Genomic DNA, 12,441 nt, shown 5'->3' with positions numbered 1-12,441 from the left:
TCTCCCTGGCCATGAGGTTTTCATCTTGAGAGATGATTATGAATTCAGTTTTGTCTTTGTTGATAACTAGGTTAAGCTGGAAAAGGAGTGAACTGATTTCCTTAAAGCAATTATCCCAAAACATAAGGGATTTTAGTAACGATTCCTTGATTGGAATGAGAATTTGGATATCATCCGCATAGATGTAATGCTTGATTTTTAACTTGGTAAGGAGGAAGCAGAGCGGAAGCAGATAAATGTTGAAAAGTGTTGGTGAAAGGGCGGAGCCTTGTGGGACACCCAAGTTGGATCTAATTGGATGTGATTGTTTATTGTTGATTTTAACTTTGAAAGATCTATTGCTAAGGAAAGAACGGAACCAGTCAAGGGCAGAACCAGCAATACCAATATCTTTGAGTCGGTCTAGCATAATTGAGTGGTTGACCATATCAAAGGCAGCCGAAAGATCAAGGAGGATCAGTAGGTGTGATTGTTTATCTGAGTTTACAATAATGTAGTCCGTAAGAGATATCAAAAGTGATTCTGTATTACGATATTTACGGAAACCATATTGTGAAGCTGCTAGGATATTATGTTCCTCCAGAAATTCAGTGAGTTGTTTATTCACAATTTTCTCCAAGATCTTAGCGATGAATGGAAGATTGGCGATGGGTCGAAAATTTGCTGGGTCTGACGTTGATAAGTTGGGTTTCTTTAGGAGAGGTTTCAGGATGGCTTGTTTTAGAGAATCAGGAACTAATCCTTGGGTTAACGAACAATTGATGATTTTTGCAATAGGCTTAGCAATTGTATTTGGTATTGAGATTAGAAGGTTTGCAGGAATGGAGTCTAGGGGATGTGAAGAAGGTTTGAGTTTTTTAAAAATATTTTCCACTTCTAGGGAAGAAGTGGTCTCAAAAGAGTCTAATTTTGTGGTCTGCTGAGGAATAGGTGTATTATGCAGGGGGAAAAGGGGATTAGAAGACGTAAACCTTTTGGTAAGATTGATAATTTTGTTTTCGAAGGTGGTAGCCAGTTCTGTAGCTTTCATGAGAGCCTGGTCGTCTGGGATGGATGGAGGAAGGGGTTTGGTGAGGGCAGAGATGTATGAAAAAAGAGCTTTGGAATCGAATATGAAGTGGTGAATTTTTTTTGCGAAAAATTCTTTCTTAGTTTTGAAAATGGTGTTCCTGTAGATATTAAGGGTGGATTTGTAGCTTGCTAAAGTAGAGGTGGTAGGAATTTTACACCATATATGTTCTTTATTTCTGAGGCATATTTTGATCACTTTTAGTTCAGGGGTGAACCAGGGTTTTCTGTTATCTTGGGCCTTATGAATCATCTTTGTAGTAAGGGGGCAGGTTTGGTCTGCGACTTTATTTATGATAGAATGCCAGGAGTTGAAGGCAGAGTTTGCATCTGAGAGGTCCAGCTGAAATAGTTCTTTATCCAGGTGATTAGTAAGTATTTCTGATGAGCATGGTTTTCTGAAATGAAGGGTGGTATCTGTCTTGAGAACTGTAGAGATGATTTGGTGATCTGACCAAGGAACTGGAGTACAAGTCTGGTCTGAAGAAATAGAGATACCTTCGTTGATGAAGATCAGGTCCAGAGAGTGGCCAGCTTTATGAGTTGCATTTTTAATGATCTGATTGAAGCCCATGTTATGAAAAGAAGATAAGAGAGTTTCACAGTTGGAGGAGCGTGTGGCCAGGTCTACGTGAAGATTGAAGTCTCCCAAAAGTACTGCAGGAGAATCATAGTTGATGTGTTTGGCAATGTATTCAATGAGAGGGGATGGATCGGTTTCAAGGATACCAGGTGGAGCATAGATAAGGCATATTTGTAGTTCTTTAGATTTGAAGTATGCACATTCTATATTAGAAATTACACTTGAATGTTGCAGAGTTAATTTAAGGCCTTTCTTAGCTGCAAGTAAGAGTCCTCCTCCTCTTTTTTTAGGTCTGGGGATCGAGAAGAAGTCGTAAGTTTGTGTGGGCAGTTGATTAATAATTACAGAAATGAAAAAATGTAATCCACCAGCAGCTCTATCACGCGAACACGCATCCCATTATAGTAAAAATAAGTGCAGGCCTCTTACTTTTCAGAGAAAAATGAGCAAACTGGTAGTGTGAGTTTGTGAGGCTAGGAGTATGTCAAATGATAATTCTGAATGCATACATGAATCCATAACCTTTATTCACAATAAATACCACATTCCCTGTATGTACCCAGATCAGTCCAGACAGCTGGGTTTTGCCTCCGCTCCAGCAGATGGAGACAGCGAAAAACTTTGAGAGCGCCCTCTCTTAACCTGGTGTGGCACCTGCTGCTCCTCACTATTTCTCTGGTCCTCAGCAGATGGAGGTGGTGCAAAAGCTGTGGTTCTGAGCCAAGCTTTAAAAAAAAAACAAAAAAAACACAATTTAGTATATTCTTCAGTCCACATACTAGGCAAAAATTGCTCTGTAATATTAAACAGATCCAATAGAAATGGGCACAGGTATTTAATAGCAACCCCTAAGCCTACCTTGGGATTTTTAAGTAGGAGTGGTGGGTTAGGAAGTTTTAATTTAAAATATTTATATCTCCTGCAAACCCTGCCCCATGTCCAATGTACACATAAACCAAGGTAGAGAGGTAATGGGGAAGAGAAGAGGACAATAGGCCTAATTGCAGAAGTCTGGTAGAATGCAGCAGTGAAGCACTACTTCGGCCAGCAACGCTTACTCTGATGCCTTACATTTTCCTACCACATAAATCTAAACAATAGCTGTAAGTAATACAGCTAAAGGACTGCATGGGTATAATATATATATATATATATATATATATATATAGTGCATATGCATACTTCAGTTGCTCCCTATTTGTGCTTATATTGTTTAGATTTGTCCATAATCTAGCTGATCAACATGTTGAAATCCTACGTAAGACAGTAGCTGCTGAAAGGTGAGAGTGTCCCCAGGGTTTCTCTCTCTCAATGCCCAGGCCAGTGGATTGCACAGAATTCAAAGTGGCACGCCTCGTTCCATGAAGAGCTGGTCCAGCTTTTCCTCCAATACTGGGCTTGTCCCTCGTAGACCCTTCACCACCTGTGATGCCCAAACGAAGTACTCTTGGACCCGCTTCTTTGTCCAGCCTATCACAGAGAAGGAACACAGTCAGCATATCCTCCATAAAGACACATGCCCATCATACTATATAGAGATCAATAAGATCATGCCATTTCAACCAAACTGAGAACACATGTGATGTTTAACAAAATCTACAGATGTTTAGTAGAAAAATAAATTATTTTTCTGAAATATCAGGTAACCTTGAATCATGTTCACAGCTCAGTTTTTGCTCCTTACTATTCAGAAACATCACTATCCTGTGTGCCAGAAGTCTGTAATAACTTCTGAAAAACCCTCATTATTTGTAACCTCAGGCACAAAAATACAACAGGCAAAAGACAAATCAATTTTACTCTGCTCCTGATCTTAAATAAGTGAGACCTAGAAATGTATTAATAAAATCCACCAAATGAGGTCTGTAACTTAAATGCTCACATTTTAAAATACATGTACATATTTACAACCACGTATGGTCTAATAAAACAAACGAACATGGACACAATACACACATGACCAAAGATGATATGTGCTGATAAGAATACATAGTAATACAAGAAACTGCAAGTCTTGTAATGCATGTAGGTAAACATATGCAGAGACAATGCCATACAAAGGAAAATTAGTTTACCACCTGATAATTTTCGTTCTTGTAGTACCACGGATGAGTCCAGACTCTTGGGTTTTGGCCCGCCCCAGCACATGGAGACAGAAGTTTTCAAAACAAAATTCCGCCTTCTATAGGATGGTGCCACCTACAGTCCGGCAGTATTACTCAATGTCAAAGCAGAATGGCTCTCAAAAAACCACCATAACTATGTACAATAACCCTTCAAAAAGAAATAAATCGGTTCACTTAACCCTCCTAGGAACTGAACCTGTAGAACCACTTGAGGCGGTCAATCCAATTTCTGCAGATCTGAAAACAAAATCAATCAATAAGTGAGCGGACTCTCCCTTACTTCCATGCGCTCCCCGGGCGGGACTCTGGACTGATTCGTGGTACTACAGGAACGAAAATTATCAGGTAAGAAACCAATTTTCCTTTCCCTGTACATACCCAGATCAGACCAGACTCCTGGGATTGTACCAGAGCTTTCTTACCTGGGATGGGATCTGGAGAGGCCCACTCTAAGCACTGCTTCTCCAAAGCCTCCTTCACCCGGTGCCTGGCAAAGGTATGCAAAGGCTTCCACGTGGCTGCCCTGCAGATCTCCTGCGGTGAGACCATTTGACCCTCCGCCCAAGAAGCCGCCTGCGAACGGGTAGAATGAGCCCGAAGACCAACGGTACAGGCTTACCACACATTAAATATGCTGAGCCTATAGCCTCTTTCAACCAGCACGAAATCGTAGCTTTAAATGCCATACTTCCTCGTTTCGGATCAGCCAGAGCACAAAAAGATGGTCCGTCACATGAAAAGCGTTAGTATCGTCCAGATAACGCAACAACGCCCGAACATCCAGCTTCCGTAAGTCTTTAGACATAGGGTCTGACCGGTCCAAAACGGGAAACGATGGAAGCTCCACTGACTGATTCACGTGAAAAGCAGATGCCACCTTCGGAAGAAAGGAAGGAACTGTCCGCAAGGACACACCAGAATCCGAAATTCTCAGAAACGGCTCCCTACAGGATACAGCCTGGAGCTCCGATACCCTGCGAGCAGATGTGATGGCAATAAGGAAAATCACCTTTAACGTGAGATCCTTTATTGTAGCCGTTTTCAGAGGCTCAAAGGGCGCCGTACACAGAGCTGAGAGAGCCAAGTTCAGATTCCAAGAAGGACAAGGGTGCCTGATCAGGGGACGTAAATGCTTTGCCCCCTTTAGGAAACGAGCCACATCGGGGTGAGCAGCCAATGCCACGCATTGAATGGAACCACACAAACAACCAAGAGCTGCCACCTGAACCCTCAGGGAACTACACGACAAGCCCTTGGCGAGTCCGGATTGTAAGAAACCTAAAATATCCGACACCGAAGACAGAGTAGGAACAATCTCCCGGTCCATGCACCAAGATTTAAAGATTCTCCACACACGCACATACAAGAGGTTGGTGGATGTCTTGCAAGACTGGAGAAGTGTTGCCACCACAGCGTTCGAATACCCTTTGCTCCTCAGGCGGCGCCTCTCAAAAACCATGCTGCTAGACAAAAGTGATCAACCTCTTCCAAACACACGGGCTCTTGATAGAGAAGGTCCGGGAGCAGTGGCAACCGCAGGGGACCTGCCACTGCCAGACTGACCAGGTCCGCAAATCAAGGCCGTCTCGGCCACTCTGGAGCTACGAGGATGACTTCTGCTGGGTGTATCTCCACTCTCCTGAGCACTTTGCCTATCAGCGGTCAAGGCGGGAAGATGTACAGCAGCACATCGCCGGCCAGGGCATCTAGCCCTTCTGCTCCTGTTTCTCTGCGGCAACCAAAGAAGCACAGAGCCTTGGCGTTCTGAAACGTTGTCATGAGATCCATGCGGGGTACGCCCCGAACTCCCATTCCCCGGGATAGAGGTGTTGCAGACTGCGAAAATCCGCCTGAACGTTGTCGACTCCTGCTATGTGAGACGCTGCAATACTTACTAAATGCTTCTCTGCCCAGTTGATCAGCTGCCGGGCTTCCGTGGCCACTGGCTGGCTCTTGGTTCCCCCTTGGCGATTGATATAAGCCACCGGTGTGGCATTGTCAGAAAGAATTCTGACTGACTTAACTCTAACCACGCTGCCCTGGTTTCCAGATGATTGATCGACCACAGATTCTTCCTGGGACCATTGTCCCTGTATGACTTCCTCAGGTAAACTGCTCCCCAACTGGAGAGGCTGGCATCTGTGGTCATCACTGTCCATTCGGGCACCTCCAGGGGAACTCCTCAGGATAAGTTGTCCGAGATAAGCCACCAATCGAGACTGGAGCGCGCCGTATGAGGGAGAGGGAGAGGTAAATGAAACTGTTTGAAGCTGGGCTGCCCTGGTGAGCAAATGCAGGCGATCGAACCCTGCTCACTACCTTCCCTGAAGCAAAGCAGGGGTAAAATTAAGGCTGTCTTGCTGCCAAAATTGTTCTGTATTTATTTCATTTTTTTTTTTTAAAGGAATTGCCGGGGAATGAGCTTCCCTGCTAGGAGACCCGGGGAATTAAATGTCTCAGGTTCAAAGCAGCCAGAGAGGGGGAGTGACTGGACCACCAGTATCGCCCCAATCAGTGAAAGTAAACAGTTGGTTTTTTTTTTGGTTTGGTTTTTTTAAGTTTTGCAAAGATAGGTAATATTTGCTTGATCTTGCCAACTATGAGGAGAAAATACCCACAGGGAAATGGAAACTAAGGAAGAAAGGGAACCGCAGGTTCAGCTGCCTGCATCTGCTGGAGACAGAGAAATACTGAAGGGATGCAGGGTGGGCTCTGTCCTGATATAGGATACCCTTTCAGTTTTTGTCTGTCTCCATCTGCTGGACAGGAGGCTCAACCCACGGTCTGGACTGATCCAGGTACGTACAGGGAAGTCCCTGTCCACTCATTAGACACCTTCCAATTTAACTGTTCTTCTTGGCTCCAACTCTTTCATGTCCATTTCCTGAGGCTGATATCCACCAGATAATCAGAGTTCAGGGAAACAAAAGTTGCAATCCAAATGTTCCCCTCTTACAGGATGCAAGGTTGCTGCCTCCCAAATGAATCCGAATGAGATGGGGAGCAGGGTGTAGTTCTCCCCTCTACATTAAAAGTTGGTTTCAGTAAATCCCAGCTCATTGTGTAAATTCCCATCCAGCATACAGTTCTAATCCTAAAAGCTCTTACCATTTTCTCTCTACAGTCATGGCCATGACCACAGATCCAAATACCATTTTCTGGCCTGCAATATTCTGCTCAGGCTGTACTCCTGTCACCATCTAGCCATTGCACTGGCTTGGCCAATCTCTGTGCAACAGTAGCCCACTATACCAACCTGGCTACCTCCATGGCCTATGTGATCCTAGGTCATGTCTACATTTTTTTGCAACTCTGCATTTATCTCATTCCTTCTTCCCATATAAAGGTTTTAAGGAGCTGGGGTATCAAAGGTCTTTTGCATCCACACAAAATGAGAGGAAATTCTGTACCTGTTGGGGTGCAGCGGTTAAGATCTCGGAGGTTGTACAGCTTGTCAGCTAATTTCACAAGCCTGGCACCCTGGCTGCAGTGTCGGGCATGTTCAATCTGCAAACGTTTTCTCTCCCTCTTTGGTAAAGTCTTGTCATCCGTCACTTCCTCTACCATCTGCCGGATCTCCTTGCCAAACTTCTCCTCAATCTCTAAAAATGTGGTGTCTGTATCTTCTACTGTGTCATGAAGTAGAGCTGCCTGAATGAAGAGGGAAAAAAAAAACCTCACATCTTCCTTTAAGGTCTCTAAAGAACAAAGGGGAAATTTTACAACTGTGCTTTATCTTTTATAAAGAAACAAGGCCTTGAATTTATCTGCTTAGATTAACACAAAATAATCTTGCCTTGATGACAACTTTAAAAAAAAAAAAAGTTCTGTTTACGGTACACTGCACTTTAAACATTTACTTGGCGAGTAGTAGTGCTCAAAAAGAGCTCAAAACATGGATATTCAGCCAAACGTTCAAAGATGCTATTGGTTAATATCGCATAACTTATCTAATTCATAACTTTTCAGTTATGCAATTTCACTCCTAAGGCCATTACATAGACCATTCGCATACTGGTTCACTTCTGAAAGTCTAATTGAACATTTCATAGGCTCGTCCACCTCATAGTCATAGCTCAACCACTGATTTATTCTGTTTATAAAAGTTGATGTCAAATGTATTTCATAGTTATTGGTTAAACTACTGTTAATCGTAAGATATTGTATCTGTGTACTGTATATAAATGTAGATGTCAAAAGTACTAAATAGTTAATGGATAAGCTACTGTTAATTGTACGAAGTTGTTGTATATGTAAACCGGAGTGAAGGCAGCTAGCTATCCTTCGGTATATAAAAACAAACAAACAAAGTTGACCCTTAGCAAAATTACACTTTTTCCTAGCGTGTAGTCAGATGGACTCAGGACCAGTGGGGTTTATGCTCCCCCAGCCGGCAGATGCAAATAATCTGTCACAGTATATATAACCCTGCAGTGACCCCAGCCTGCCAGTATTCTCCATCTCCCTATGGAGATTGCTTCAAGCTTTTTGGAAGGAGAAATTTGAAATTCTAACTTAAGGAAAAGAAAGCCCTGCTCTTCTGCGGTGATACCTAAAAGGTCCCTCCCCTAGTTGAGAATTCCTGAGGTGGTTTCCGTGGTCCCTCAGAGCTGTGCCTTGGTCCAGTAGCTGGGTTTCCCGGCCTGGACTTAGCTGCTAGTTCAGCTGAAAGGCAGTGGGTGGAGGCCGAGTGCAGCGCTGATGGCAGATGCCCTCTCCCCCTGCAGTCAGAGACCGATTCTGTACTCAGTCAGTAAGCACTGGGCTCAGGTAAGGTTTAAAAAAAGAAAAAAATTTAAAAAAAGGTTTTAATCTGAATCAGAGGTAGAGAGTTTCAGGACATCCTCCGGTCTCTGTTCTCAGCGTGCCACGCCAACGTTCATTCCCGCTCCCGCTGGGCAGCCGGGCGGATTGATCGCCCCCCCCCCCCCCCCCCGGTGGGCTAGGTCCCACACTTTTAGGCTTTATTCTTGCACACCGCGTGGTAGGCTGCGAAGGCGTTTTTTTGCGCGCTCTTGTGCACGTTAACTCATCCCTTACTTCCTGACCCAAGATTAATGATCTTTTACAGAGCTGCAGAGAAGCACATCCCCCGATACAACTAATAATTAGCTGCTTCTTGCTTGTGATATAGCGCTGCAAAGCAAGTGAAAAACAGTTCTCAGGACTGGGGGGGGGGGAGCAGACAGATGTAGATTAGTTTTGTGAAAAAAGTATTTGGTATTGCTACATGTGCTGCAGTTTCCTTGGGGTGGAAGATTCACAGCAGACCGGAAGGGAAGGACAGAGAAGTGTTCTGCAATCCTGAGCTGCACCACATAAGGAACCTATCGCATTGCATTGTTGTTATTAGTCCTGCTACATTTCCTCCTGCATTACTTTCATAACCAAGAACATATAATAAATATGAATTGGCCTGGGATCTACAGTCCTGGTGACTCGACGTGCGAGGGTTGTGTGTACCACATTCTGTCTGAGTGGCAATCTGCGGGATTCCAGCCTTCCACGTTCTCGTGTGTCTTTGCCACCCCCACCTTCACAGTGTGCCAAGGAACACCTACAAAGCTCATGTGTCCGAGTTTGTCGCACAACTTTACCTGCAGCACTGCAGTATCTGTCACGCCAGCCTCGTGAGACAAAATCCTAGCAACACCTAAAGTAAAGGAAACAAACAGTATTTTCCTCAGGAACTAGAAAGACAGATCATCCCAACCTGCAATATATATGGTCCGTTTCAGCTTTCTGTCAATTCTCCTGCCTGACTACACTGAAACGGAAATACAGAATGCCAAATATTTATTCATCGATCAAATTCTTATACCCCTTTTCCAATCAAGCTCAGAGCAGTAAATATAGCAAATGCAGGATCAAGAGCATTTTGCAGCAACTGACTTTGGTCAGATTTATTTTGGGAAGTATCAACAGATGGAACATAAGAAGTGCAAGGCCAGGTCGGGGGGCCATGTGGAGGGTCCTGGGTTCAATTCCCAGATCAGGTTTTCTACTTCTTGAGATTGGCAGGGGCTGGGGATGCTGGGATTGGGAAATTAGTCATTGCACAATGGCAACAACTGGTGGCTGGATTTAAGACCCATGATTGCAGGAATCCTGAAGCATGGATTGGTTTAAAGTTAATTGGGAAGGGATATAAAAGAAAAAAAAAAAGGAAAAATTCTTGAGGTAGTTGCAAATTAAGGCTTATGGTACCAGATCCCAGCCCTGGTTCTGACCAAGCTGGAAGCCCAAAGGAGGAGGAGGAGGAAACTGTTGATCAAAAATTTCCAAAAGCTTCTGTCTTCAGCCACTGTATTATCATCTGCCTACTCACAAGAACAAAAGGTAAACTCCCACTGAGAGTATACACGTGTGCCAATGGCATTCCTGTAGACCCAGCAGTAGCTGTTTGACTGGTGTGAAACTCGGCTATTGCAACCACCACACAGCATCTCAAATCACACCAAAGCAGTTGCATGTTTTCAGTACAGATGCATTGTGCTTAGCGGTGTGTAGATTCTGGCACAAGCAAATCTTATATTTTAACAGGACTGGAAAGGACTACTATTTTAGGATACATGAGAGGCTTAATAATTAAGAAGATTTTGAAGCCTCTGAAACATTGAGCCGGCTTTGGGACAAACAGCTGACAGACACACAGCATACTATTTCATTGTTACACAGTAGGGCAGACACTAGATATTCCACTCTTAATACAGTCGAGATCCTCAACAAATAAGTGCACTACTAAGGATCATATGACCTAGGATTATAATCCTAAACACCCGCTTTGTATTTAAACCATATGTCAAATGAAGTCCAGCATTTCATTTTATGATGGTCATATAATACATTAACATTTATTTAGCTAAACTGTGAAGTAAAACAAAAGGTTGAACATCCCTGGCTTCACCGAGCTTAGTCTAGGTATGTTCAGACTGAGCCAGGCCTGTTTTCAAAGTTTCCACCTTAGGAACCTCTTGTAACCCTGTTGCTTGCACAAGAGGCTTACAGAAGGAAACAAAATAAACATCATAGACACTCACACTGCTAGTTTTACTCCTGGGGGAATTCTGCACACAAAAACTGAAAATTCTGCAAACTTTATATTGGTCAAAATAACACAATTTACATGACAGTCTTTAAGTAATTACATTTTTAATTATTACAGAAAAAATTACTTATTCTGAGCAGAATATCCCTAGAAATTCACTGTAAGAGTGTCCCTTCTGTAGGAGTTCTGAATCCTGCCTAGCACCAGACATCCAGCAGCGGCGTTGGCTGGAAATTCCTGTTTAACTGAGCCAGCACTGAACTGTACTGCCATCTTGTGGGCCTTTTTAATCATGTACTGTATTAATAAGATGCTTGCAGCTGTAACCTGCCTGCCTTAAGTTTCGTTTTTGTTACATACCAGTTAGTTTCATTTCTGCTTTCTGACGTGTGATATACTCTGACTAAGCTATGCCTCTTTACCAGCATTACTGTATAAAAGTCAGCTCCCTCGGGGGAGTGGCATGCAGTTTTTCTGAGCACCAGCCAGGACTGCATCATTGCTAGCAAATAAAGTCTATCTTTTACGGACCAGTTATCTGGGGTCTTTGTTCTGACGGTAACACTTCCACATACACACACCCTCACTCTCTCACACCCACATCCTCACACAGGCTACCTATGTCTCTCTCACGCAGCCCTTCACACAGGCTCTGTCTCATACATACACAATCCCTTCACACAGGCTAGCACCCTCACATACACACGATCTCACAATCTCTCACACACATACACACTCCTTCACAATCTCCTCATATAGGCTCCCTCTCTGAAACCCACACTCAAGCATCCCCCCCCCTCTTACCAACCAGGCTGTCTCTCACCTTCCCCCACACCCCCTTTCCTCATATAGGCTCCCTCTCTCTGGAACCCACACAAGCATCCCCCCACCCACCCTCTCTTACCTCCCCTGCTCTGTCACCATCCCCTCTCTGACACATATTCTCTCTCACCGGCATGCCGGGGTCTCCTCTGTTATTCTCTGCGCAGAGGGGGAATTTCTGCACAAATTCTGCGTTCCGCAGTAGTGCTTTAGTTTAGCTTATTCTCACGTCTCCCATGTTCTCTGACCTTGAACCTGTTAACGCAATGTCACACTTCACCCCCCAGCCCTCATTTTCCTTGTAACCACTAACAAAGAGGCACATGGGTTCCGCGAGTGTCAGCCACGCTGCCTAAGTATCCGGCCTGGCTCTGCACTTCCGGGAAAGGCGCGTTTTACCGATCGGGTGGTTAATGTAAGGGGTGCCCTCGGGGTCCTTTCGTCGCTGGCTTCGATGCTTCTTGGCAGCGAAGTCGGCGGCCTCCAGCAGCCGGGCAGCCTCGGAGCTCATCGCCGGGAGCAGGAAAGGAAGGGGGGGCGCCGGTCGCAACGACAGCGCGAAAGCGCCCGCAGAGTCCGGACACGGACAGCGCCCTCTGCCGGCGCAGCGGCGCCACTGCCAGACTCCGAGCACTCGCGTTTGAAAATCAGCTCTGCTGTGGCTTAATTCATAAATACCAAAAGCACGTTTACGCAGGCGTAGCTTCCTCCCAGAGCCGGAGGAACTACTAGGCGAGCTAGGGCGCCACCAGTCGTGGCCATTTCAGGCGGCAGAATTTAAAAAGTGCCCGCCT

At 44.6% G+C, this 12,441-nt stretch overlaps 1 protein-coding gene across 3 annotated transcripts; it reads right to left on the bottom strand.

Moving 5' to 3' along the window:
- Window positions 1–2,161: 2,161 nt before the first annotated feature.
- On the bottom strand, window positions 2,162–12,413 carry HDDC3 (HD domain containing 3). Of its 3 annotated transcripts, XR_003852402.1 has the most exons (5): window positions 12,047–12,398; window positions 9,375–9,430; window positions 7,188–7,428; window positions 2,910–3,121; window positions 2,238–2,376 (listed from the first exon to the last, which is right to left on the bottom strand). XR_003852402.1 is itself a non-coding variant. In XM_029575142.1 (4 exons), the coding sequence occupies exons 1-4, from the start codon at window positions 12,156–12,158 to the stop codon at window positions 2,216–2,218; spliced, it is 570 nt and encodes a 189-aa protein (XP_029431002.1). In that variant the 5' UTR covers window positions 12,159–12,413; the 3' UTR covers window positions 2,162–2,215. The 3 variants fall into 3 exon arrangements, 2 of the variants coding, with proteins under 2 accessions (XP_029431002.1, XP_029431003.1); XM_029575142.1 differs by lacking the exon at window positions 2,910–3,121 and having other exon boundaries at window positions 2,162–2,376; window positions 12,047–12,413; XM_029575143.1 differs by having other exon boundaries at window positions 2,234–3,121.
- Window positions 12,414–12,441: the final 28 nt, after the last annotated feature.

This window comes from Rhinatrema bivittatum, chromosome 13 (assembly GCF_901001135.1).
Source record: "Rhinatrema bivittatum chromosome 13, aRhiBiv1.1, whole genome shotgun sequence".
Classification (NCBI taxonomy): domain Eukaryota; kingdom Metazoa; phylum Chordata; class Amphibia; order Gymnophiona; family Rhinatrematidae; genus Rhinatrema; species Rhinatrema bivittatum.
Note: the sequence above shows the minus strand (reverse complement) of the source record. Positions and strands in the feature narration are given on the sequence as shown.